This window comes from Oryx dammah, unplaced genomic scaffold, assembly GCF_014754425.2.
Source record: "Oryx dammah isolate SB20612 unplaced genomic scaffold, SCBI_Odam_1.1 HiC_scaffold_10, whole genome shotgun sequence".
Classification (NCBI taxonomy): Eukaryota; Metazoa; Chordata; class Mammalia; order Artiodactyla; family Bovidae; genus Oryx; species Oryx dammah.
In genome coordinates this window covers 17,660,457-17,688,154 of record NW_024070194.1, presented here as the reverse complement: position 1 = coordinate 17,688,154, position 27,698 = coordinate 17,660,457, and the positions used below count along the sequence as shown (strand labels likewise).

Here is a 27,698-nt window from a genome sequence, read left to right as displayed (position 1 = left end):
CTTCCGGCAGAAGGGACAGCATGTGTAAAAGCCCCGAGGTGGGAGGAAGTGCAGGAGTTAAGAACACAGACTGGCTGCATCTGGATGCTGGAAGGGGCTGCAGAGGTGTCAGCCTGTATTTCTTGGCATTTCATGCCTGTGAAATGAGAGCTGTACTGTAGAGTCAGGCCCCACCCTCCTGCCCTGGCTCGGGGTGATGGGGGGCGTACAGTGCTCACAGATGAGTGGTGCCTCCCACCCACAGAGGCCCCAGGGCCTCAAAATCCACTCCATTAGCCACACCACTTACCACCCGTGCCCCCGGAGACATAGCAAATCCAAGATAAGTACACTTTTCTTTTATCACATCTGGCTATCTGGCCTGGCCTCCCTAGTGCACTTTCTCTTTCTCTCTAATGAGTGGGTGCATCAGCAGGACTCTGGCCTACACGCCCTCAGAGAGAAACTGGAGGGTTAGCCCTCTGTACAGGCCTTTGACTGTGGAGGGTACCATTGTGTCCTGGGTGGGGCGGGTCCCTGCACAGAGTGACTCGTTCAAGCCAGTGTCAGCCTACAACACAGGTCGGGGACAAGGACCCTGACTGCGATCACAGGGCCTCAGCTAGGCTTAGAGCCCAATTCTGGGTCCTCACACTCACTGCCACCCCCTTTAGGGAAATGTTCTTAGGGATGTGTTCCCCTTTAAGCATTTTGAGCAGATTGAGGCTTCTTCCTTCTGATCTGGGGAAGAAAACTCCACTGAAGCTTCCTTGGGACATTCAGGCCAACCAAACAAATGAATCATGAAATCCCCGGTGAGTCCAGGCTCTGTGGGTTGTGGGCTTCAACGGGCTTCTACGTGTCAGCTCTTGAGGGAGATTACCCCGGGTCTGGTCAGAGAACCAGTCCAGTCTCCCACAGGGGCTGGGGAGTGGTAAACTTTTGGCTCACCCCTAGGCCTGTCTCCCTCAGAACGAGAAAGCAGTCAGCCGTGCTGGCCCTGGGCTGTCTGACCTCAGTGATGTAGCAGGTGTGTGTGTCTGAGGGGCTCCCCAAGCAGGGCTGGGGAATTTTGAATGGAGAAGGGGCTGAGTGCCCCAGAGCGCTGGGTCGCCTAGGCTGGTGGGCTCGAGGCAAGGCTCTGGGCTCCGGGGCTTTTCCGTGGTGGCCTCTGGTGTTGAGGCATTCGTGTCACAGCTGTTGCTCTGCTGAGGGGGGCCCCTGGCTTTCCCAGTCCCCAGGACGGGCCTGGCCTAGTACATGTGTCTGTCAGGTGAACAGGCGGACTGTCTAAATTACACCTTTTATTTTTGTTGCTGTTGGTCACTCAGTCGTGTCTGACTCTCTATGTCCACACAGGCTGCAGCACACCACGCTTCCCCTTCCTTCACCATCTCCTGGAGCTTGCTCAAACTCATGTCCATCGAGTCGGTGATACCATCCAACCATCTCATCCTCTGTCGTCCCCTTCTCCTCCTGCCTTCAATCTTTCCCAGCATCAGGGTCTTTTCCATTGAGTTGGCTTTTTGTTTTTAGGCAGTGGTAATTTGCATACACTTGCAGGAAATAATACAGCAGGATCCTGGTACCCGTTACCCAGTTTCCTTCAGTGATGAAATCTTGCAGAACTGCAGTCTGCTGTCATAGCCGGAATACTGACACAGATGCAGCCCAGCAGTCTTACTCAGGTTTTGCCGTCTTCACTTGTATCACCTGTGGTGCTTTTAATCCACTGTGCTTTCATCACAAGTGCCGGTGCCTGTACCCACCAGCATGGTCAAGATACACAGCTCCCATCAATTCGCACATACTGGGGTCTTCCCTGTCACCCTTTTATAACCAAGTCCTCCAGCCTCTTCATCACTCTCTCCCCCTAGTCTCCATACAAACTGCTAATCTGTTCCCATCTCTATAATTAGGTCATTCAGTAATGTTTTATAAATAGAATCACGTGATCCGTAACTCTTGAGATAGCTTTTTCACGAGGCGTAATTCACTTGAGATTCATCCAAGTGGTTGCTTACATCAGTGTTCCTTTCTTTTGGTTGCTGAGTGGTCTCCCATGGTCTGGGTGCACCGCAGTCGCTCACCCATTGAAGGACTTCGGGTTGTTTCCAGTTTAGGCCTATATCACATAAAGTTGCCATGAACATGCACGCCTAAGTTTTTGTGAACATGTTATCATTTCTATGGGCTAAATGCCCAAGAGTGTGGTTATTGGGCTGTATGATATTTGCATGTTTCATTTTAAAAGAAACTGCCAGATCGTTTTCCAGGGTGGTTGTATCATCTTACGTTCCCGCCAGCCATGTACGAGTGATTCCATTTTTCCACATCCTCACCAGCATTTGGTGGTGTCACGGTTTCTTATTTTGGTCATTCTAGTGTTTCCGCACTGATGTCTCATGGGGCAGATGAATGGGTTCTCCTGTGCCTTGTCCATGGCCCTGGTGGCTCTGAGCCTCGTTTCGAGGGTTCCCACTGGGCCGTCACCATCACTTTGACTGACAGCCCCTTGAAGGCCAGGCTTAAAGCCCCTCCTCTGGCTCCTGCTCCCTGTGGGCCTCACCTCGGTAGAGGCTGTTTCCGTCCTCCCTGGGGAATGGGCAGTTGGAGTTAAGATGCCGAGAAAAGCCACTGGATGTGACCCCACCCCTCAGAGGAAGTAGCTTCTACTAGTTGACCAGCATCTCCTGTTTCAGACCGAAAGTTGAGCCAGCCCTGGGCCAGGATCGGAACAGGACTCTGAGACCCTACCTCCCACCCAGGGCAGGTCTTAGTTCCCTGAGTCTTGCTGGAAACAGTCTGACTGGGTGTGATGGAGTCTTGGGGGAGGCAGACTGGTGTGTGGGGTTTCCACGTAATGAGGTGGGGTGGTGGGTGGGAGTGGCACCCTGTGAGGAAGGATAACTGAGCCCTGAAGGCTGCCTTGGTCTTCGACCAGACAGGGAGGGGGGCCTCCGGCAGAGAAGCAGGGTGGAGGGAAGGTGGAGTAGGAGGGAAAGACCGAGAAGGGGAGTGGCAGGTCTCTGCGCTTGAGGACAGGCGAGGTTAACCATTCTTTACCTGTCCTGACCACACCTCTGCTGTCACTGTGGGTGCCCCAGCTGGATAATCCCTTTGTGTGGGACTAAGAGGGGGAGGGTCTGTTGGTCCCTCTGGGCATCCCCTACTAGACTTGACCTTGGCTTAGCATGAGGATGGGCAGGGCATGGGTCTGTCTGTCTTGGTCATGGCTGTGTCTGACCCCCATTCTCCTCCAGAAATCCTCACCGAGGCCAGAGCTAGGGTCGGGTCAGGTGGGGCCTCAGCCCTGAAAGGGACTCCAGAGGGCTGGCGGCTTCACCCTTCCCCTGCCCTCCTCTCACCCATCTGCAGGTTCATCATGCCTAGTGGCATATAAGAAGACCCCACCACCAGTCCCTCCACGCACCACGTCAAAGCCGTTCATCTCCGTCACAGTCCAGAGCAGCACCGAGTCTGCCCAGGACACCTATCTGGACAGCCAGGACCACAAGAGCGAAGTGACGAGCCAGTCCGGCCTGAGCAACTCCTCGGACAGCCTGGACAGCAGTACCCGCCCGCCCAGCGTGACACGGGGCGGCGTCACCCCAGCCCCCGAGGCCCCCGAGCCACCCCCAAAACATGCAGCTCTGAAGAGCGAACAAGGGACGCTGACCAGCTCCGAATCCCACCCCGAGGCCGTCCCCAAAAGGAAACTGTCATCTATAGGAATACAAGTAGGGGCCCCTTTCGCACTCTGTCCTCGGCCTGCACCGCGCACCTGCCTGCGTGTAATTACATCTGGTGGAGGCCCACTAGGTCTCCTGGGTCACGGTGGTTTGTCTGTTTTGGGGGGTTGGCCCCAAGTGGCCAAACCAAATTCCACCCATAAGCCATGCCTTCCTCGAGGTTGCCCAAACACGGTGTGGGCCGTGCAGCTGTGGGCGCGTGTCCCTGCTCCAACGATGGGTTGTCCCGGTGAATGTAGTTACACTCAGCCAGCCATCTCCTGTCCACTGTTTGCCTGTCCTCTGTCTGTCTGTTCACTCCACCCTTTGCCCTGCCAGCCGACGTGTGGGAGACAGGACTGGCCCTACAGTTCTCTGATCCAAGGTCAGCTCAGGTGCGGAGGCTGCAGCCCTGCCTGGTGGTGGGAGCAGCGTGGAGCGTAGACACCAAGGGCCGGGGGGACCAGGACCCAGGGCCCTGGAGCCTTGAGGGTTGCTCCAGGGGGACTTTGCCCAGAGCCTTCTCGGGCCTTGGGGACAGGTAGGTTGCTCAAGGTGCCAGGCCCACAACAGATTGAGAAGTGGGACGTCGGTCCTGACGCCTCCCTCAAGAAACTATCCAGGCAGATAATTCCCTGGGACCGAGGGGCCAAAGCCAGGAGACGCCTCCGGAAGCCGGGCTCTCAGTGCACTCGTGACCACAGCGCGTAGCAGGGCCGGTGCGCTAGCTTCCCCCCAACAGCGGTGCCTCCTGCATGACCTCATAGCAGTACTTGAGCTGTGAGCTGAGCAGGGGAAACCTGGGTCCCACCTGGCAACTTTCAAGAGCTGGTCTACGTCCTTAATTAAGTAAAGCACACTCTGGGTGGGGAGTGGGGAGGGCAGCTACAGTGGGCTGAGAGCTTGGGGAAGGCAGAGCCCCTCCTAACCCAAATGCCGATCAAGGACATCCAGGTGGCGTGCATGGTGGCGTAGATCAGACAGGATCTCCGTTTCCCCAGCCACCCCTGGCCAAGTGCACGACAAAGCATCAGAATTATAGAAGGAACATGGGACTCTAAGGAGGGCTGAATGACCAGAGATGGCTCACTGGCCAGTTGCTTGCACTTGCTTCTTGGGGAGGCAGAGTTTAGGCAGCTCTGGGCTACAGTTTTTGCCACGGATACAAGAAAGTTGGCCGTGAGACTATGTTTTCTGATCTCCTTCATAAGTTCAGCCCCTGGCCTATACGTCACTCTGGAGGGATTCTGAGGGGTACAGAAAATAGCTTGGTCTTGGTTGGGCAGCCCCACCCTCTCCTTGGCCAAACCAGATGCTCTCATCTTTACAGAAGACCTGAGAGACAGTTAGAGTCACCCTGACTCTTTCACTCAGAGGTTCACACGGGGCTGCGAACTCTGGCTCTCGGGCCTATCCAGGCTTCTCTCTGTCGGATCACCCCACCCCCATCCAAGCTCTCCAAGCAGTTCTTGGGAGCCGGTGATGCCGCGTCTCCTGAACTGGCTATAGCTGAAGGAGACATGCAGTTACACCCTCCAAGGTAGGGAGGTGCCTGGCACTCAGCCCCATCCCAGGATGCCTCTCTGGCCTCTGTGAAGCCAGGAGACCAGAGTTTCCAATTTCCAGTGACGGTCCCAACAACCCTCGTCCTATCCCTAGTGCCTCAAACTGCTCAAACGTGGGTCCTCCCTCATTCATGAGCGGTGTTGGAGGGGCTGGCCTGGCTACTCTGTGGCCACGTATGTCTGTCCCAGGAATGAAAGGTAGGCCCAGGGCATCCCTGGTATAGAGAAAGTGCCGGCCTTGCACGTGGCCCTGGTCCTACTGCTCCCCCGGCCTGCCTGGTGCTGAAGGTAACCTCAGCTGAGTGTGATCGAGGCCCAGGGATGGCGTCCCTTAGGGCCCAGGGACTGGGCTGGCTGTGGCCTTGGTGACAGCTTTCAAATCCAGAAGTGCTGCGCAAGGTTTGCCCCTCGTGTGGCGCCCCCAGCCTGCCCTTCAGCTGCAGGGTTGGGGGAGTGACCTCTGCCTCGAGACAGCCCGGCTTCAACTACACCAGATAACGGCTGTGGCTTTGTGTGTGTGTGTTTTCTTTCTCTTTCGTTGTCCTTTTTTTTTTTCTTCTCTCTGATGCGTGTAAAGGAGAGGACTAGAAGGAACGGTTCCCACCTCTCGGAGGACAACGGACCCAAAGCGATCGATGTGATGGCACCCTCCTCAGAGTAGGGAAAGGCGGTCCTCTCCACCCCATCCCACCTCCCGCCCGCCTGCCCGCCCGCCTCCGCGCAAATGAGCAGTGCCCGGCTTCACCTGGTCCGGCCTTGGGCCCACGTGCAGTGTCCGCATGCCTCGTGTGCGTCTGTCCGCTCGTCCGTTTGCGTCGTCCCACTAATGTGAATTTCAGCAGCAAGTGTGGTGTTTGTTTTTTTATTTTTGTCTTTGTCCCCGTGCCGTGGCTGTCGTTGTCCTTCAATAAGGTTGACTGCATTCAGCCAGTGCCAAACGAGGAGCCCAGTCCCGCTACCAAATTCCAGTCCATCGGGGTTCAGGTAGAGGACGACTGGCGGTAAGTGGCACCGAGGTGGTGGCTGCCTCTCCCCTCTCCTCCCCCTCCCTCCGCTCTCACCTCTCCCGCGCCTCCTCCTCCTGCTCTCCCTAACCCACTTCTCCTTGCTGGATTTCTAAGAACCAAGCTGGGTTGGGGGTGCGGGCGGTGGTCCAGGCGTGGGAGGCTGGGCGGGTGGGGCGGCTGGTGCGCTGATGAGCAAGGGTGAGCGCTTGCTCTTTGAGAGGAATCAGCCACGGGGACTGAGGCCAGGCGGAGTCATGGCCCAGCACCCCCAATGTTGGTGGGCTTCCTGGCCCCGCTGCAGTAAACAGGCAACCTTATGACCTTGTCCGTGTGTGCGTGTGCGGGCAGGGCGGGGGCTGAGCTGAGAATGAGACGGGGCTGTGGGACCCGCTTCAGGCGCATGGTGAGCAGACGATGCATCCGTTTCTCTGTCTCCCGTGTGTCCGGGTCGGGGTGGCCTCTGGTCTCCGACCCTCTTGGTGACTCACCCTTTCCTGTCCCCACCGCTCCTCCACGCCGTTCCCTCCCTGCCCCCCACAGAAGCAGTGCCCCCTCTCACAGCATGTCCTCCCGACGGGACACCGACTCGGATACCCAGGATGCCAATGACTCGAGCTGTAAGTCCTCTGAGAAGAGCCTCCCAGACTGCACCCCGCACCCCAACTCCATCAGCATCGATGCCGGCCCCCGGCAGGCCCCCAAGATTGCCCAGATCAAGCGCAACCTCTCCTATGGAGACAACAGCGACCCTGCCTTGGAGGCATCCTCGCTGCCCCCGCCCGACCCCTGGCTGGAGACCTCCTCCAGCTCCCCGGCAGAGCCCGCGCAGCCCGGGGCCTGCCGCCGGGACGGCTACTGGTTCCTGAAGCTGCTCCAGGCAGAAACAGAGCGGCTGGAGGGCTGGTGCTGCCAGATGGACAAGGAGACCAAAGAGAACAACCTCTCTGAAGAAGGTGGGTACTGCGAGGCCGGCGTGCTGGGGTGGGCGGTGGGGGTGCCAGCCCCAAGTCTCCAGGGCTTGGCAGGGGGAGTCTCTTTAAGTTCTCTTCTTGGCTCAGTTGTGAGCCCACCGCTTATTTTCATTCTTGCTTTTCTTCCTTCTATCCACCTACATAACCAGCCTTTTTCCAGAAAGAATTTATGTCAGCAGCTGCTAGTTGCACAGGCTGTGGGATCAGCCACCCCCCGGGGTTGAATCTCAGCTCTTTCCTTACTGGGGAAGTGACCTGGGCAGGTTTCTCTGAGCCTGTTTCCTTACCTGTAATGTGGAGATAGTCCTACCCTCTGATGCAGTGGTGCTTGTTCAAGGTCTGATGAAGTACCAAGCACAGAAACTTGGCACCATAATTACACCTTCAGCAGTTCCTTATTGAGCACCTACTGTGTGCCACGCATCAAGGATCTAACTGTGGGCTCAGCAGGGTGTGAGGAACTGTGAATGGGTGAGACAGAGATCATCTACTTCCCCACTTAGGTTTCTGTCTATTCCATACCTGTTTCCAAAAATTCCCCTGAGAATATGTAGGGAGCCTGAAGTCACAGATGGTTGTTACAGGGGAGGGGAGCTCTGGCCCCCAGTTTGCTCCCCTCCACAGACCAGGCAGGAGGGACAGGTCCTCAGAATGTCCAGAAGGGACGGAGCATCCCACTGAGCCCTGGTGGGCAGGACCTGAGGAAGACACCCCTTGAAGATGCAAAGTCCCTGTTCCCACTGTCTCTAGGCCAGTTCCCAGCTCTGATGTCACAGCAGGGAACTGTTGTGAGGTGTATGCCTAATAACTTCTTACAGTACTAGCATTTACAAAATCAGAGCAGTGGCACAGATCCTGAACTGCTTCTAATAGAAACCGTCCAGCCCTCTGGCCTTCTTCCTTAGCCTTCCCCACCTTCAGCTCTCAACTGCTCTGTCTTCTGGTATCTACCTTCAATATTTCTTTCATTCTTTTTTTTTTCTAATGGGAATACCTTTCATTTCCTCTCGTTAGTCATCATCACGGGTATTGAAATCTGCTATAATAGTTCATATTTAGCTCTGTCACCTCCACTTCCTGTGCCCCACCCTCCATATATTACATCAGTTTGGGGTTAAAAAAACAACCAATATTTCTGTTTACTGTGAGCATGGAAATGATGTTCACTGCAGAGCCTTGTAGTATGATTTCATTGTCTCATACATTTTGTTTTCCCTAAAATAAATGGTTGCCTCCTCTTCTGTATACTTTGTTTTCTAAGCTCTTAGTTGTAATTTTTTTCGCATGCCCCACGAGATCTGCCAGCCCACCATCGACATTGTTTCCCAGGTGTGCAGACGTATCAGGTCATCTCATGATCTCCTGTTTTTCCCAGCGCCCTCTGTCCCCAGCTCTGGTCTGGCCAAGTTGTTCTCTAGGCCTGCTAGCTAGCTGCTGTCCGGAGACTTCCCTTCTGATCACCCGGGACTGCCCTTAGCTGCTTTCCTGCTTTTTGGACCATGTGGTCTTCTACTTTCCTGGGTTTAGTCCTTCACTTTACTGGAGCACACCTTCAGTTGGAGATAAATTTTTGGAAACCACCCATGTCTTTTTTCAGACCTCATATAGTTTGGCTGAGTGTAAAGCTGAAAATAATAAATACCAATTATTTTTTATATAAATGTAGATATATATATCAGAGAAGGCGATGGCACCCCACTCCAGTACTCTTGCCTGGAAAATCCCATGGGCAGAGGAGCCTGGTAGGCTGCAGTCCATGGGGTCGCTAAGAGTCGGACACGACTGAGCGACTTCACTTTTACTTTTCACTTTCATGCATTGGAGAAGGAAATGGCAACCCACTCCAGTGTTCTTGCCTGGAGAATCCCAGGGACGGGGGAGCCTGGTGGGCTACTGTCTATGGAGTCACACAGAGTCGGACATGACTGAAGTGACTTAGCAGCAGCAGCAGATATATATATATATATAGATATAGATATTAAATAAAATTGAAAATAACTTTCCCTTAGAACCTTAAAGAGGCTGTATTATACTTAGCTTCCATTACTTGTACTTAAAAAAAAAAAAAGTGTGGACTTCCCTGGTGGTTCAGATGGTAAAGAATCTGACTGCAGTGCAGAAGATGTGGGTTCAGCTCCAGGGTCAGGAAGATCCCCTGGAGAAGGAAATGGCAACCCCCTCCAGTTTTCTTGCCTGGAGAATTCCATGGACAGAGTAGCCTGGCGGGCTGCGGTCCATGGGGTCACAAAACAGCTGGACATGACTGAGCAACTAAGACTTTCACTTTCACTTATGGCTAGAAGTTTGAGGCCGGTCCAGTTCTCAGTCCTCGGAAGCTGTTGGAGCCTTCACTTCACCTCTTCTGTGAAGGTTCTAGATGATGTGTCCTGGAATGGGTCTTTGTGCCAGTAGTTAGTAGGCCGCTTGTATGTGGAGACCTTTTGTTTCTGAGAAGTAGTCTTGCATTAATTTTTAAAACATGATTCCCTCACTTCTGCTTGTTCTGTCTTCTCTCTGAAACTGCTGTCACTCAAATACTGGGTTTGCTGAGTTGATTCTGTCTCACATCTTTTTTGTCTCTTATCTTTTTATTGTCTGTCTATCTGGAAGGCTTTTTCTTTTTTTTCCCACGCTATAACAACTTTATTGAGATATAATTCGCATGCTGTAAAATTTACCCCTTTACAGTGTTACCATTAGCACAGTTCGTACACTCATAATGATGTGCAACCATCACTACTATCTGAATTCAGAACATCTTCATCACTCCAAAAGAAACCCCATGACTATAAGCAGTCACTCCTCATCGCCTTCGCCCCACTGTCTCTTAGCAACCACTAATTCTGTCTGTGGATTTGCATATTCTGGACATTTATGCAAATTGAGTCATACAGTATGATCATATGACAGGACTTTTGTGTCTCACTTTTGCCTTTTCTTGCCACATGTTTTGGAGGCTCATTCATGTTGTAGCATGTATCAGGTTTTCATTCCTTATCATGGAATAATATTCCATTTTATGGTTATACTACATTTTATTTAAACATTTGTCTGTCGATGGATGTTTGAATTGTTTCCACTTTTAGGCTAGTGTGAATAAGGCTGCTATGCACATTTGTGTACAAGTTTGTGTATGTAACCAGAAGTGGAATTACTGGGTCACATGGTTATTTTGTGTTTAAGTTTTGGAGGAACCTGCTGAACTTCCATAGTGACTGCTCTGTTTATAACATTCCCACTAGCAGCACACACAAGGGTTCTAATTTCTCCACCTCCTCACTAACTCTTGTAATTACTGCTCTTTTTGATTATAGCCATCACAGTGGTAACGTAGTACCTTGTTGTGACTTTGATTTGTGTCTCCATGGTGGCTAATAAAGTGTATAGCATTTTTGCATATGCTACTTGTGTATCTTATTTTGGAGAAATCTATTGAGATTTGGAGGTTTTCCTGACTTCACTCTGTCCATCAAATGTTTATTAGAGCCATCCGTATAACAGCACTTTGTTACTCTGTTCTTTTTTAATAACATTTTTTCCTTGTTACGTGGATAGAGTATCTTCTATCTTTCTAAGACCTACATATATATTTATTTAAGTTTTCACGTGTCTCTGTGTTGTCTCTGTTTCCTTTAGATCCTTCTTTCTATGTATCTTTTTCGGTTGGAATCTTTCTTGGAATGTCAAGTAATCTTTGGTTGTTTATTTATATTAAAAGTGAGCAACTAACCCAGGAGTAGGAAGGGATGGAGTATAAGATTGCTAATTTTATTGTTAGCCTAGTAGTCCCTCTTGTTTTTTAATTTTATGATTTAATTCAAAATAGAACTTCAGAATTTCCTGACAGTCCAGTGATTAGGACTCAGCACTTTTGCTGCTGTGTCCCAGGTTCAGTCCCTGATTGGCGAACTAAGAATCCCTCAAGCCATGTGGCATGGCCAAAAAATAAAATAAAACTTAATTTTAGAGTTAGCAAAAGCAAATTGTATAAAAACAGCAAAAAAAAAGTCATGGTAATATACTGGTATGTTGGTAATAATACAGTAATAACATCAAAGATGAAATAATTATTTAACCATCAGGATAAAAACTCTCTAATAGCAGGATAAAACTCATAATAGCAGATAAAACTATTATGAATAATGCTGCTGTGAACATTCATGTACAAGATTTTGTTTGACTACCTGTGTTCAAGTCTTTTGAGTATATACCTGGGCATGGAATTGCTGGATCATGTGGTAATTCTTTAATTTTTTTCATTTTGTTACTATGAAATATGTAAAAAACCTGCCATTTTAGCCACTTTTAAGTTTGTAATGCAATGGCATTACTTATATTCACAATGTTGTATATCACCAACATCTATTTCCAGAACTTTTTTATCAGCTCAAATTGAGATTCTGTACCCATTAACTCCCCATTCCCCTCTCCACCCAGCCCCTGGTAACCTCTAATCTGCCTTCTGTCTCTGTGGATTTCCCTATTCTAGATCTTTCATGTAAGTAGAATGATAGTGTTTGTCCTTTTGTGTCTGGCGTGTTTTCAAGGTTCATCCATGTCATAGCATATCAGAACTTCATTCCTTTTTATAGCTGAATAGTATATTCTACTGTATTTAAATACTGATACCACATTTGTTTGGTCCATTCATCTGTTGATAGACATTTGGGTTTTTTCACCTTTTAGCTACTATGAATAATGCTGCAATGAACACTGGATATAAGAATCTGTTTCATTCCAGTTTTCACTTCTTTCGAGCTTAAACCCAGAAGTGGAATTGCTGGGCCACATGGTAATTCTGTGTCTAGCTTTTTGAGGAATCTCCAGAGTGTTTTCCATAGCAGTTGCACCACTTTACATTCCCACCAGCAATGCATAAGGGTTCCAGTTTCACTGTAGCTTTGCTAACACTTGTTATTCCATTTAAAAAAAAAAAAAATTATAGCCATCCGTGTAGGTATAAAGTAGTATCTTGTTGTCATTTTGATTTACATTTCCCTAATGACTGATACTTGGAGACGGCAATGGCACCCCACTCCAGTACTCTTGCCTGGAAAATCCCATGGACGGAGGAGCCTAGTGGGCTGCAGTCCATGGGGTCGCTAAGAGTCGGACACAACTGAGGGACTTCACTTTCACTTTCATGCATTGGAGAAGGAAATGACACCCCACTCCAGTGTTCTTGCCGGGAGAATCCCAGGGACGGCGGAGCCTGGTGAGCTGCCATTAATGGGGTCGCACAGAGTCGGACACAACTGAAGCGACTTAGCAGCAGCAGCAGTGACTGATACTAAGCATCTTTTCGTGTTCTTATTGGTCATTTGTATCTTTGGAGAAATATCTATATTCAAATAGTCTCTTTAATGGGGCTGTTTGTCTTTTTGTGGTTGAATTTAGGAGTTCTTTACATATTGTGGATAATAGGCCCTTGTCAGATACATGATTTATAAATATTTTCTTCCATTTTGTAGGTTGCCTTTTCATTTTCTTCATAGTGTCCTTTGATGTGCAAAAGTTTTTAATTCCAATAAAATCCAATTTATCTATTTTTCTTTTATTGCTGTGCTTGTTTTTTAAAATTATGAATATCTATTAATTTAATAAAAATTAAAATTAGGACAGGGACTTCCCTGGTGGTCCAGTGGTTAAGAATCCACCTTCCAATGCAGGGGACTCAAGTTTGATCCCTGGTCTGGGAACTAAGATCCCACATGCCACACGGCAACTAAGCCCACACCCTGCAATCAGAGAAGCCCAGAAGCTGCAATGACCACCTGGCGCAACCAAAACAAAAACCAGGACGGAAAAACAATGAGGCAATGAGACGTAACCAGCAGGTCTGTGGGCAGGGCCTTCTGAGAGCTAGGCTTGCAGACACCTAACACACAGTAAAAATCATGTCAAGATAACAAAGGAAGCCAGGTACATTAAGATATAGCTACTAAAATAGTAAATAAGCCTGTGATGTGATAATATATGTACTTCTTTGTTAAGGCATTAAATAATACCATTTTGCAGTCTGTCTACTAAATTTTAAAGTAATGATGACAGTAAGCATTATTTCGAGATAACTGTAACCGCTGTAATGCGACATGAAATTCTCTTTGATTTCTGTTGGTGACAGTGTGGCAGGTACTTCTGACACTGAACCAGAGTATTTGTTGCCCGTCTGAGTTTAAGGGCGTCCTGTTCCAGCGTGACTAGGTGGCAAGCTGGTCCTTTGCTTAGAAGATCTTGAAATGTCAGTATCTTTTCCCTGTAACCCTTCAGAATCTTCTTCAGAAAAGAATCCTCTAGTTTCTCTTGGGGGCCTGTGTCTGGTTGCTGGCATCCCAGATGCTAGGCAGCAGGAGGGCGCTCACAGACCATCATTCATTCCATGCCATCCTCCACTGACCCTGCCTGGTGGCCTAGGGTCAGAGCATCTAGATCAGCACTTTTAGTCAAAATATAATGTGAACCATGAACTTTAAATGTTCTAGAACTGCATTTAGAAAGAAAAAAGAGATAGGTGAAGTTAATTTTAATACATTTATCTTATTCAGGATGTCCAAGTAGTAGTGTTTCAACATGTGTTCAACACAGAACATTATTGAGGCGTTACATTACTTTCATACTAAATATTTAAAGTCCAAAATAAATAAAATAGAAGTCCAGTGCATACTTTACTTTATTGTCCATCTCAATCCAGACAAGCCACATTTCAGCTGCTCACTTGCTTCATACGACCGGGAGCTGTCGTATTGGACGGCACAGATGAGAATAAGCCTGGGGTTGAGGGGACTTCCTTGGTCGTCCAGTGGCTAAGTCTCCATGATCCCAATGCAGGGGCCCCCGGTTCGATCCCTGGTCATGGACTTAGATCCTACATGCCACAACTAAATATCCCACATACTGCAACTAAGACCCGGTGCAGCCAAATACATTAAAAAAAAAAAAAAAGCCTAAGGTGGAGGTGCAAAGATACCTTAGTGACAAAGTGTTGGTGGAGTAGGTTAAACTTTCTGGCACTATTCTTAATTCTTTTTGGATTGAGAAAAGGCTTCCCTGCTAAGGGTTATTATGTCATGCCAAAAAGTATTACCTTCCTGTAGTATTATAAGCATGTGCTCTTTCAACATGATAACATTTCTCAATAAGCAGTCCCAGCCCTTGCTATTGAACCCGAACTCTGCATGGAGCCCTTTTCCCAGCCCTGCATCTGTGGCTATAACTTAAAGACAGAATTGGTCACATTGCTCTGTCCCTTAGTCTCAAGATAAGTATTCTGACTGCTCAGGTGAATCAGTAACACCCATGCAGGTGGCTGCCTTTCTCAGATAGGTTTTGTGTTAAACCACCATTCATCTCCAGAACGTTTTCATCTTCCCCAGGTGACACTCTGTACCTATCAAACACTAACTCCCCGTCCCCCCACCCCATCCCTTGGCCACCACCATTCTTTGCATCTCTGTGAATTTGACTACTCTAGGCACCTCATATAAGTGGAATCATATGGTGTTTGTCCTTTTGTGACTGGCTTAGCATAATGTCCTCAAGATTCATTGACGTTACAGCTTCTATCAGAATTTCCTTCCTTTTTAAGGCTGAATAATATTCTCCTGTGGGGAAAGACCCACATCTTGCTTACCCGTTCATCTGTCAGTGGCTACACAGGTTGCTTCCATCTTTTGTCTGTTGCCAATAACGACACTTCTATCTCTTAGGACCACAGTTCTTCCTTGACGACCCTGCTTTCTGATCAAATCATGTGTCCACGCAAGGCCCTCGCCTACCTTACGGCCACAGGTTTCTTGTGTTTAATATTTATTTGCTGCATCAGGTCTTAGTTGCGGCACGCAGGATCTTTAGTTGCAGCACTCCAGTGTCTCTCTAGTTATCACCCAGGCTCTAGAGCACACAGGCTCAGTAGTTGCTGCGTGCAGGCTTAGTTGCCATGGGGCATGTGGGCTTTTGGTTCCCCAGCCAGGGATTGAACTTGCATCTCCTGCATTGGAAGGCGGATTTTTAACCACTCGACCACCAGCGAAGTCCACGGCCACAAGTTTGTTTTTTGTTCTTTTTTTTCTTATGGCCACAAATTTTAATGTCACTGTTCTTAGATCTCTGGAAGAGCGCTACCAAGGAGGTGCCTGAAGGAGACCACGGTACCTGCATATCATGCAGAAACCTGGCGGAGATCCTCCAGGCATTGCAGCTGGAGGGAACAGGGACAAAGGCAAGGAAGCAGGGAAGGGCAGGTTCCAGGAACCACGACCGAAAGAAAGGGATGGGAAGAGTAGGAAGCTCACTGAGAGGGGCCTCAAATATCAGATCAAAGTATTGAGCATTATCCTCCAGGCAGGGTGGGGAGCAGCTGAAGATCTGAAGTAACAGTGAGACGGTCAGATTTTCTTATTAGAAAGATCACCCTTGACTGCTGTGTTGAAAAGGCTTTGGAAACAAAGAGACCTGGGGTGGAGGAGGAAGGAATGGATAAACAAATGTTTCTGAATGTTCCAAATGAACCAGCCAGAGGGGCCCTGGGTTGGACTCAAGTGGAGAGCTCTAGCTTCCCTGGCCTGGGCCACAGGTGACTGGAGAGGTCATTAACTTAAGGGAGATGGAGGCAGGACATGCCTGGTTGGATAAGGGGGAGCCCTTAGAGAAGTAAGATCAAGTTGTGCACGTCTTTCTTGCTGTTGAAGGAGGTGCAGATGAAAGCAACACTTAAATATAGCCTGTGGAAACTCCTGTGGCCTGGGGGGTTGATAAGACTAGTTCCAGAGAATCAGCCTTGAGCGCTGGGCGGCTTACCATTCACCATCTTGTTTACTCGCTGCTACCCAGTGAGGTCTATTCAGTCACTCAGTCGTGTCCGACTCTTTGCCACCCCATGAATCCCAGCACGCCAGGCCTCCCTGTCCATCACCAACTCCCGGAGTTCACCCAAACTCATGCCAGTGAGGTCAGACCTATTAAAATCCTGTCTTGAAGAAGAAACAAACACAGGGAAGTGAAGTGCTCCACCGCTCCACAGCTGTGTGACCTTCGGCACATCTGAGCCTACTTCTCCCCACTGTTGAGTGGGGATTGTGACCCCTCTTAGCCTATGGCGGGGGTAAGACGGGACCCTGTGTATGAGGAGTGCTTGGCCTGAGTGCCCCGTGGTACCAGCTGTGCCTGCTGCAGTGCCGCCACCATCACCCTAACTTGTAGATGGACGCAGCCCAAGCCAGGAACTGAAAAGGAGGCTCAGTGCTGGGAGGCTAGAGGTGAACAGGGGTAGAAACAGAGCCAGCAGCCTGAGGGAGGGGGCCCACCATCCCGTCTCCTTGGTGCTCTCGAGAAAGGGAGCTATGAGAGGGACCTTGGGGGAGTCACCTCACTTCTCCAGGCCTCCACTTCCTCACATGTGACTTGGGTGGACCAGTATCAACCCCACCGGGCTGTGTATTAATGCCAGATTAGAAACACGAAGCCCTTGGCAACAACCCAAAAGATGGTAGCATCAGCATCTTACTTTCTTATAGATATAATTTTGTTTATTTATTTTTGGCCATGCTGAGTCTTCGCTGCTGCATGGGCTCTTCTCTGATTACAGTGAGCAGGGGCTACTCTTGATTGCAGTGCGAGGACTTCTCATCTAGTGACTTCTCTTCTTGTAGCTCCTGGGCTCTAGAGCACAGGCTTAGCAGCTGTGATGCACGGGTTTGGTTGCTCGGTGGGACGTGAGATCTTCCTGGACCAGGGATAGAACTCATGTCTCCTACGTTGGCAGGCAGTTCTTTACCACTGGGCCACCAGAGAAGTCCTGTATGAATTTTAGGATTGGTTTTTCTGTAGCTGCAAAAAAATTTACTGGAATTTTGATAGGAATTGTATTGAGTCTGAAGATTACTTTGGGTAGTACTGACATTTGAACAATATTAAGTCTTCTAATTCATGAATAAGGGGTATGTTTCCATTTATCACTAATTTCTTTCAACAGTGTTTTATAGTTTTCATTGTACTAGTTTATCACCTCCTTAGTTAATTCCTAAATATTTTGTTCTGTTTGATGGTATCATAAATGGAATCATTTTTATGATTTCCTTTTCAGGTATTTACTGTTAGTATATAGAACTGTAACTGATTTATTTTTGGCCACACAACATGGCTTGCAGGATCTTAGTTCCCTGACCAGGGATTGAACCCAGACCCTCAGCAGTGAAAGTGCAGAGTGCTAACCACTGGACCACCAGGGAATTTCTGAAATGCAACTTATCTTCGTGTATTGACTTTGTATCCTAATCCTACTTGCTTTGCTAAATTCATTTATTAGTTCTCTCAGATTTCTTTGGTGGAATTTTTAGGTTTTCTACATATAAGGTCATATCATTTGCAAACATTATTTTACTTCTTCTTTTCCAATTTAGATGCCTTTTATTACTTCTTGCCTAACTGCTCTGGCTGAAACTTCCAATCCAGTGTTGAATCAAAGTGATGAATGTGGGCACTCTTGCCTTATCCCTGATCTTAGAGAATACACCCTGGATGATGCTCATTGTGGGTTTTTCATATATGGTGTTTATTTATTGAGGTAGTTTCATTCTATTCTTGGTTTACTGTTTCTCTCATGAAAGAGTGTTGAATTTTGTCAAATGTTTTTTCTGCATGAATTGATTGTATGGTGTTTCCCTTTCATTCTGGTGATGTGGCATATTTCATTGGTCAGCTTTCACATGTTGAACCATCCTTGCACTCCAGGAATAAATCCCATGTGGTCATATGTATAATCCTTTTAATATGTTGCTGAATTCTGTATTTTGTTGAGTATTTTTGCATCAGTGTACATAGGGATGATTGCCTGTAGTTTTCTTGTGTATCTTTGTCTGGCTTTGATAACAGGGTAATGCTGGCCTCATAGAATGAGATAGGAAGTGTTTCCTCCCCTTCAATTTTTGGAAAAGTTTAAGGAGTGCTTTTGCTGCTGCTGCTGCTGCTAAGTCACTTCAGTCATGTCTGACTCTGTGCGACCCCAGAGACGGCAGCCCACCAGTCTCCCCCATCCCTGGGATTCTCCAGGCAAGAACACTAGAGTGGGTTGCCATTGCCTTCTCCAATGCATGAAAGTGAAAAGTGAAAGTGAAGTCACTCAGTCATGTCCGACTCCTAGCGACCTCATGGACTGCAGCCTACCAGGCTCCTCCATCCATGGGATTTGCCAGGCAAGAGTACTGGAGTGGGTTGCCATTTTCCAGTGGTCATGTCTGGATATGAAAGTTGGACTGTGAAGAAGGCTGAGCGCCAAAGAATTGATGCTTTTGAACTGTGGTGTTGGAGAAGACTCTTGAGAGTCCCTTGGACTGCAAGGAGATCCAACCAATCCATTCTAAAGGAGATCAGTCCTGGGTGTTCTTTGGAAGGACTGATGCTAAAACTGAAACTCCAATACTTTGGCCACCTCATGCGAAGAGTTGACTCATTGGAAAAGACTCTGATGCTGGAAGGGATTAGGGGCAGGAGGAGAAGGGGACGATAGAGGATGAGATGGCTGGATGGCATCACCGACTCAATGCACATGAGTTTGGGTGAACTCCGGGGGTTGGTGATGGACAGGGAGGCCTGGCATGCTGCAGTTCATGGGGTCGCAAAGAGTCGGACACGACTGAGCCACTGAACTGAACTGAAACTATGGTGGAGGTAATGAAGATAATGGTGATCTCCTTCAAAAGATCCCATGCATGGACTGCTGCACTCAGTGCCCCCAACCGTGCAGCAGGCCACCACAGACCCACACCTCCACCTGAGACTCCCAGACACCCACAGGCAAGTCCGGGACAGTCTCCTGTGGGGCCACTGCTCCTTTCTCGTGGGTCCTGGTACACAAGGTTCTGTTGTGCCCCCCAAGAGTCTATTTCCCAGTCCTGTGTAAGTTCTGGCAGCTGTATGGTGGGGTTAATGGTGGAGTGCTTTTAGTCGTCTTTAAATGGTGGATTTCAGCAGTGAAGCCACTGAATCCAGAGTTTTTCTTTGTTGAGACTTTTATTACTGATTCAGTCTCCTTACTAGTTACAGGTCTATTCAGATTTTCTATTTTTCATGATTTAGTCATGAATTTGTCCATTTCATCTAGGTTTTCAAATTTGTTGATGTACAGTTATTTTAAGTACTCTCTCATAATCCTTTTTTATTTCTGTAGAATTGGTAGTAATATGCCCACTTTTCATTTTTGATTTTAGTATTTGAATCTTCTTTTTTTCTGTCTTCCTAGCTGAAGTACTGTCAGTTTTCAAAGAGCCAACTTTTGGTTTTATTGATTTTCTCTATTGTTTCTCTATTTCACTTATTTCTGCTCTAACCTTTATTATTTCCTTCCTTCTGCTAGCTAGGGTTTAGTTTGTTCTTTTTCTAGTTTCTTGGGTTGTAAGTTAGGCTGTTGATTTGAGGTCTTTCATAAGTTTTTAATGTAAATGTTTCTGGCTGTAAGTTTCCCCCTTGGCATCGCTTTTGCTGGGTCCCATCAATTTTGGTGTATTATGTCTTTTGTTTTCATTTGTCTCAAACTATTTTCCAGGTTCCCTTGTATTTCTTCTTTGATCTACTGGTTGTTAAACTGTGTATTAATTTCCACAGTTTTGTGAATTTTCCAGTTTTTTGTTACTAATTTCTAATTTTGTCCTCTCGTACTCAGATAAGATATTCTGTATGATATTATCTTTTTAAAAGTCTACTGGGGCTTAATTTGTAGCCTAACACATGGTCTGTCCTGAAAAATGTCCCATGTATACTTGAGCAGAATGTGTATTCAGTTGTTGTTGGGTGGAATGCTCTGTGTCTGTTAGATGTAGCTGGTTTATTATGTTGTTTAAATCCTTTGCCTTACGTATGACTGGTGTTCTATTATCGTGAATTAGGTATTGAAATCTCCAGCTGTTGCTATTAAAGTTTGGGGGGTTTCTTGTTTTTTCATATGTAGGTGTTTAATCCGTATGCAGTTTACATTTGTGCATTCTAAGATCTCATCTTACTTTTTCATATGCAGAGCCAGTTGTCACAACACATTCCTGAGTCTCTGCTTTCTTTGCTGATTAGTCATAGCAGTCATAACCTCTGCCGAGAATTCTACACACGCAGGGGTGTGTCTCTGAGTTCGTTCTCTTCTGCTACCCTTTTGTCTGTTTCTGTGTTAATACGACTTAATTGCCTAGCTTTTTGTCATGCCTTGGCATCTCAGAGGGTGAACCCCCTTCCCTGTTCTTTTTGTTCAGAAAGAAAAAGTCTACTTATATCTTCATTTTTCCAATCCTAATTTTAGAATTAGCATATCAAGTTCCTCAGAAAATTTTTGCTGGATCACTGAATAGGAATAGAGTGTATAGATTACTTTGGGAAAAACTGATACCTAAAAAATACTGAGTCTTCTTAGCTATGAATGCAGTTTATCTCTTCATTTATTCAGATCTCCCTCTTAAATGCTCCTTTTCAAGTCTGAGTAACATATCTATGAAGACCTTACATATTTGTATTAGATTTATTCCTTGCTACTTTCTAGGTTTGTAAATTTTTTTGGTAGTAAAATGAGTTTTTATATTTGCATACTTAACATTGAGACATCTACACTGACCTTGTGTCCAGCAACCTTGTACAACTCTCAGTTCTCTTGGATTCATATCATAAATGATCACGTTTGCTCGGATAGCAATTGCCATGTCTGTCTTTCTAATCTTACTGTGTCTCATGCGCATCTTGTATAACTGCAGGAGTGTCAGGACATTGTGGGACAGTAGGAAGACAGCAGCATCCTTCCCTTGGTCCTGACCTTCATTCAGTGAATATTTACTGAATTCTTTCCACATGCCAGCTCCTGGGGATGTAGCAGAATAACACGAAGTCCCTGCCCTCGTGGAGCTTACATTCTTATGGGGAGAGACAGAAAATAACCAACTAAACATACAGTGTGCAGGATGGTTAGACATGCAACAGAGAGAACAAAGCCCAGTAAGAGCAGGATGGAGTGCTGCGTGGCTGGGGGCAGTGTTGCTGTCCCCCATGGTGTGGTCAGGGAAGGCCTCCCAGATAAGGTGACCTAGGAGCAGAAGCCGGAAGGAAGGAAGAGAGAAGCAGTCTTAGAACTCTGAAGATCAGAGGACTCCAGTGGTGAGCAAGAGCTTGACGTGTTCCAGGCTTGGGGAAGGCGGCCAGTATAGCTGCAGGAGTGAGTAGGGGGCAGATAGGGGATGAAGTTGGTGTGGCGGAGCCCCAGATCACAGAAGGCCTCAGAGTAAAGGCTTGGCTTTGACTCCCCAGAAGAGAACACATTGGAGAATTCTGAGCCCTGCAATGTGACATTCTTTTTTACAGGATTAATCTAGTTTCTCTGTTCAAAAGAGAGTGGGGGGAGGGGCACAAGGGGAAGCTGGAAGATGAGTTAGGAGGAAGTAACAGGATCTGGGAAAGAGGAGATGGAGACTGTGGAGTGTTTAAGGGAGGGGTCAGATTCTGGGTGTATCTGCAAGGTAGAGCAAGATTTCTTGACAGGGTTGGATATAGACTTAAGAGTGAAAAGAGTCAAAAAAGATTTGGTGTTGTGAGTCACAGAAAGGATGGAGCTGCCCCTGCGATAGGAAAGACTAGTGTAGATATCGGGAGAAAAGTCAGGAGTTTAGTTCTGAAAACTGTCAAATTACGTATCAAAGTGGAAAGGTCAAGCAGGCAGTTGGATACATGAGTCTGGTCTCCCTAGGTCTCTGGGTTGGAGATCATACTTGAAAGCCATCCAAGTACAGACTTAAGGTCAAAACTGAGATGAGAATTCTCAAGAGAGAATCAACTGTGTCAGATGCTTTTCTGATGGGCACAGCAGGGCAGATTTAGGAATGTGAGGTCATCACAGGCTTCAAGAGCTGGTCTGCTTTGGAGGTGGTGAGGTGGTGGGGTGCCGGGGGGAGGACAGCCTGACTGAAGAAGGATTAATAGAATAACTGGGAGACCACAAGTACAGATGACTCCATTGATGAAGTTTTCTGTTCAGGGAGCAGAGAAATGAGGGGAGCGAAGGGTCAAAGGGGAGGGCTCGGATTTTTCTGTTGTTCTTTTTATGTTTAAATGGAGTGTTACAGGCACATTTCTATATTGTTGAGAATGACTCTGCAGGAAAAAGGAAATTCATTATGCAAGAGAGAAAGGGGGTAACTGTTGGATGACATTCTTAGGTGGGCGTGAAGGAACTGAACTAGCAGAGAACACACAGTTCCTCCAGAGTGACAGGAGGAAGCAGTGTTCGGGGAGCCCTGAGGTGGGGGGGCAGAGTTACTTACCAACACGGCCTGAGAAAGTCAGAGGGGGCCATCGGGAGGCTGGGGAGCATCTGAAATGGACACCAAGGAGAGAGCAGGAACCACGTGCAAGATGAGGCTGTAGAGGGAGGTCTGAGCGGGTGTTAATCCAGAAGATGGGCTGCTTTTTATTTTGTTGTCAGTGTAATTGTGTTGTATTAGGGGCTGCTGTCTATGGGGTTGCACACAGTCGGACACGACTGAAGCGACTTAGGAGGAGGAGGGGATGTGTATCATGCACTTAAAAAAAACTTTTTTAAAAATTTTGGTTGTGCTGGGTCTTGGTGCTTTGTGAGGGCTTTTTCTCTAGTTGCTGTGGGGGGTGCAGGGGGCTGCTCCTTGTTGCAGTTTACGGGCTTCTCATTGCAGTGGCCTCTTCTGTCGCAGAGCACAGGCCCTAGGTGCGTGGGCTTTAGTAGGTGCAGCTCAAGGGCTCAGTAGCTGCGGCTCCTGGGCTCTGAGCAAGGGCTCAGTAGTTGTGGCCCATGGGCTTTAGTGGCCCCGAGGCATGTGGAATCTTCCCGGACCAGGGATCGAACCTGTGTCCCCTGCATTGGCAGGTGGACTCCCATCCAGTGTACCACGAGGGAAGTCTAGCACTTTCTATAAAATGGTGAATTGGTCCTTTTCTCCTTAAAGTTCTGTTACATTTTGCTTTAGATTATTTTGAAGATATCTTAGATGTATGAAGCTCAAGATGTAATAATATCCCAGGTGAATGTTTAGTGATTCATTCTATTTTTCCAGATGCTGATTGTGTTTTGCCTCAAAGTCATTGTTGTGAAGTATTGAGAGTATTGCTGTACCAGCTTTCCTTGGTTAGTGTCCACCTGTCACACAGCTTTCAATCCTTTCACTTTCAACTTTACTCCTGCCTTATAATTATGCCTCTTATATGCATATACCCGAGTTTGGTAATCTGTTCAGTCTGTTGATTTTTATTTCAAAAGTAGAGAATGTTTTCCATTTACAATGGGATTTCTCCTCTTTGGATTTATTCTTACCATGTTATTTTGTGTTCTTCACTCTACTTTTTAGAGGTTTCTTTCTTTCCCTCTCTTTTCTTGCCTTCTTTTGCATTAACACACCTCTCTCTCTCCATTCCCTTTGCTATTTTGAGGTTGTGTTTTAATTTGGATTAGGTTTGCCTATAAATAACATTTAAAAAGGAAAGAAAAGGTGGTTTGAACAAGACTGTTTATTTCTCTCACATTCAAGAATGTCTGCAATAGTAATGCTGTAGCTTCTTCTTTAGGTTCAATGTCATAATTGGCTTCCATTCATGAGATCTTCTCATCTTTCCCAATGGCTGCTGGATTCCAGAACCCCAAGAGCATTCCAGCAGCAAAGGAATCAGTAGCAAAATAGAACAAGCCAGCCCCACCTACCACTCCCACTTCTATCCCTTTGACCAAACTACTCAGCTTGTCGCAAGGGTAGCCTGGGAAATGCCTGAGTCCCGGCAGCCATGTATGTACCCAGTTAAAACTATAGGTCCCCCCCAGACAACTTGTTTTCAAACGCCTGTGCTGCGCTTGCTGGACAGAGTGTGCATATTAGAGATAGGACATCATACTAACAGCAGAAGTCGTTATTCAACCCTGGTACTAATGTAACTTGTTCTATGACTTTGCATACCATGTATCATATTTTCCATTTGACAATACTTTGTCCTAGAAAATCCAGTTTGCCTGAGAAATTCCTGTGTTTCATTTCATCTGAATAAAGTTGCTGTTTGAAACAAAATAAAGAAGAGGTTCTACTTCTGAGGGAGAAGGAGAGACAAACGCTAGGACAACTAGCCATAACTGCCATAGAAGTTATGCACTGTATTTCTGTTCCTTTAACACTTAAAATTGTAAAAGTAAGTTATTCAACATTTTTACCTTTCTCCCAAACAACATAAAAGCCTTAACATACAACTTATCTAATTGTTTTCTTATGATTTAAAACCTCACACATTATCATCATATACTTTTCAATTATCTAAATGTGTGCATAAATAAGAAGTCCCATGTGTTTACCGTTTTCTTTGTTCATAAGTCCTTATCTCAGATCTTCCTTCCTGGATCATTTTCTTCTTTGCTGAGTTCATCCTTTAGAACTGTCTTTTTTTTTTTGGCTGTGCTGGGTCTGGGTGGCGTCATGTGGGCTCTCTTTGTTGCAGCGTATCAGCTTTCTCTAGTTGCGTTGTGCAGGCCTCTCCAGTTGCCCACAGCATGTGGGATCTTAGTTCTCTGGTCAGAGGATCAAACTAGTGTCCCCTGCATTGGAAGGTTGATTCTTAACCATTGGACCACTAGGTAAGTCCCTAGAATTGTCTTTAGTGAGAACCTGAGAACTGGAATTAACCCTGTTTTGATTTATCTGGAAACCTTTACTTTTGCTCTCATTCTTTTTAACCTTCATTTTTATTGTGAAATACACATGCAAACAGTAGACAGAGTAAAGAAAAATTTCCAACACTTCTTTTCTCACCACCTAGTTTACAAAATGGAATATTACCAGTATCTTTGGACCTGATGATAGATCACCTTCTTTCTGCCACAGCAGTAACACTATCCTGAATTCTGTGTTAGTTATACCCTTGCCTTTCTTTATACTTGAACCACATATATGTGTGACCCTAAGGAACACACTGTTTAGTTTTGCCTGCTTTCAAAATTTACATTCATAGAAGCCGGGTGTCTGTATTCTTCTGAAGCCTGCCTTTTTGGTTCAGCCTTGTTTGTAAGATTCATCCATGTTAATGCATGTATGTGTAGTTCATTCTTTCCATTAACATGCAGCATTCCACTGTATGAACATATCATTGCTTATCCATTCCATTGATGAGCATTTGAATTGCTTCTACTTTTTGGTTGTGAGCAGTTTTTTTATAATAGTATTAAAATGTAATTTATATATCATAAAATTCACCCCTTGAAAGTATACAATTTAGTGGTTTTTAGTATATCCACAGAGTTGTGTAACCATCACTGCTACCTAATTTTAAAAGTTTCCTTACCCCAAAAAGAAACCTTGTACCCATTCAGCCATCACTCTGTAGGAAATGGTAACCCACTCCAGTATTCTTCCTGGGAAATCCCAGGGACAGAGGAGCCTGGCAGGCTGCAGACCATGGGGTCACAAAAGAATCAGACACGACTTAGCAACTGAGCACAAGCACTAAAACACGGATCTGCCTCATTCGCTAGAGTTGCCCGTTCTGAACATTGCCTATGGGGGGACTCATATGCGATGCTCTCTTGCTTGTCTGGATTCACTCTGCCTGATGTTTCTGAAGTTTCCTCATGCTGTAGCAAGTGTCAGCACTTCACTCCTTTCTACTGCTGAATAGTGCTCCATTGTATGGATATACTGCATTTTGCTTATCCATTCATCAGGTGTTTCCACTTGGTGCTGGTAGGTCTTCTTTGAAGCATGACAGGTTAACTTTAATGGAGTCCAGCTGGTGGTTTTCATTTGTCGCTCGTGATGTGCTGTCCAGTCTGCGAAGCCATTGCTAACCCAGCCTTGTGAGGGTTTACTCCTGTTTCCTTCCAAGAGCTTTAGACCTTTACTAGTTACATTTAGGTGCGTGATCCATTTTGAGTTAATTTTTGTATATGGTGTGAGGTGTTGGTCCAGCCTCATTGTTTACACTTGGATATCCAGTTGTCCCAGCATTTATTAGTGAGACTCTTTTTTCTCAATTGAATAGTCTTGTATCCTTATCAAAAACCAGCTGACTAAATGTAAGGATTTATTTCTGGACTCAATTCTCTTCCACTGCATCAGTGTACATGTGTATACTTAGGCCAGTACCGTACCGTCATGATTACTGTAGCTTTGAAATAAGTTTTGAAATTGGGAAGTGTGAATCCTCCAATTTTATTTTTCAAGTAAAAGAAGTTTATCGTTAGTTCTCATTTTCTCACTAAAGGAAGTTCTAAAGTTCATACTTCATTTTTCTTTTCCATATGAATTTTAGGATCAGATGGTCAATTTCCTCAAAAAACAGGCAGATAGGATTTTATTTTGATAGGGATTGTGTTAAATCTGTAATTCAGTTTGACAGGTGTTGCCATCTTTTAAGTCTTCTGAACATGAACATAGGCTATCTTTATTTAAGTTCTTAAAATTTTCTTTCAATACTGTTTTGCAGTTTCCAGTGGACAAGTCATATTTCTTTGTTAAGTTTATTCCTAAATATTTTATTCTATTTGATGGTATTGTAAATGAAGTTTTTCTTCATTCCGTTGTCAGCTATTCATTGTTACCATATACACACAACTGATTTTTGTACATCAGTCTCATATGCTGCAACCTCACTGTTTTGGGGGGAATTCCTTAGGATTTTTTATATACATTAAGTCCCCTACATATGAATGAGTTCCACTCCAAGAGTACATCTGTAAGTCGAGATTGTTCATAAGTCTAACAAAGTTGGCCTCGGTATCCAACTAACACAATCATTTATATAGTACTGTACTGTAATATGTTTATAATACTTTTCATGCAAATAATACATAAAAAACAAGTACAGAAAGTAAAGAAAACATTTTTAATGTTACAGTACAGTACCTTGAAAAAGTCAAGTAGTACAGTGCAAGAGCTAGCATCCAGGGGCTGGCACTAAGGGCAGGAAGCGTTACTGACTAGAGGAGGGAGAGGCGGTGGCAGACAGCAGAGCTGAACGACGTCGGCAGGGGAGACACCCCCGCCCGACCCTGACAGGATGCGTGTTCTCATCTTTGAAAGTCACAACTTGAAGGTTCGTGCGTAGGAGACTTAAGGTTCGTGCGTAGGAGACTTACTGTAATTGAAAAGACAAATTCCTCCAACCTGTTGTTCTTCAGGAATATCTTGGCATTGGCTCTTTGCTTTTTCCATATACATTTTAGACTTGGCTTTTTAATTTCTATGTTGAGGTTCTGACTGGAATTATATAAAATCTGTACATCAGTTTGGTAGAAAATTGATGTTTATGAATGAGTCTTTTGTATCCAAGAACATGATAATGTCTCTCCATTTATGTCAGTCTTCTGTAGTGTCCTTCATTTAAATTTTATATTTTCCACATAGAAGTTTTCCATATTGTTTAAAGATTCCTTAATTAGTATTTTAATTTTGGAAGGATGTAAGTAGTAGTTTGAGTGAACTC

At 46.2% G+C, this 27,698-nt stretch overlaps 1 protein-coding gene across 4 annotated transcripts in view; it reads left to right on the top strand.

The window, feature by feature from the left end:
- Positions 1-27,698, top strand: part of DLGAP4 (DLG associated protein 4) — an 87,916-nt gene that overhangs the window by 51,079 nt on the left and 9,139 nt on the right. For 2 of the 4 annotated variants that reach the window (XM_040247393.1, XM_040247391.1), the window contains 3 exons: positions 3,358-3,719; positions 6,188-6,276; positions 6,823-7,235. In XM_040247393.1, the coding sequence (XP_040103327.1) occupies positions 3,358-3,719; positions 6,188-6,276; positions 6,823-7,235 (864 nt within the window). Of the gene's footprint in view, positions 1-3,357; positions 7,236-27,698 lie in introns of all 4 variants that reach the window. The other 2 variants (XM_040247394.1, XM_040247392.1) reach the window with 2 other exon arrangements.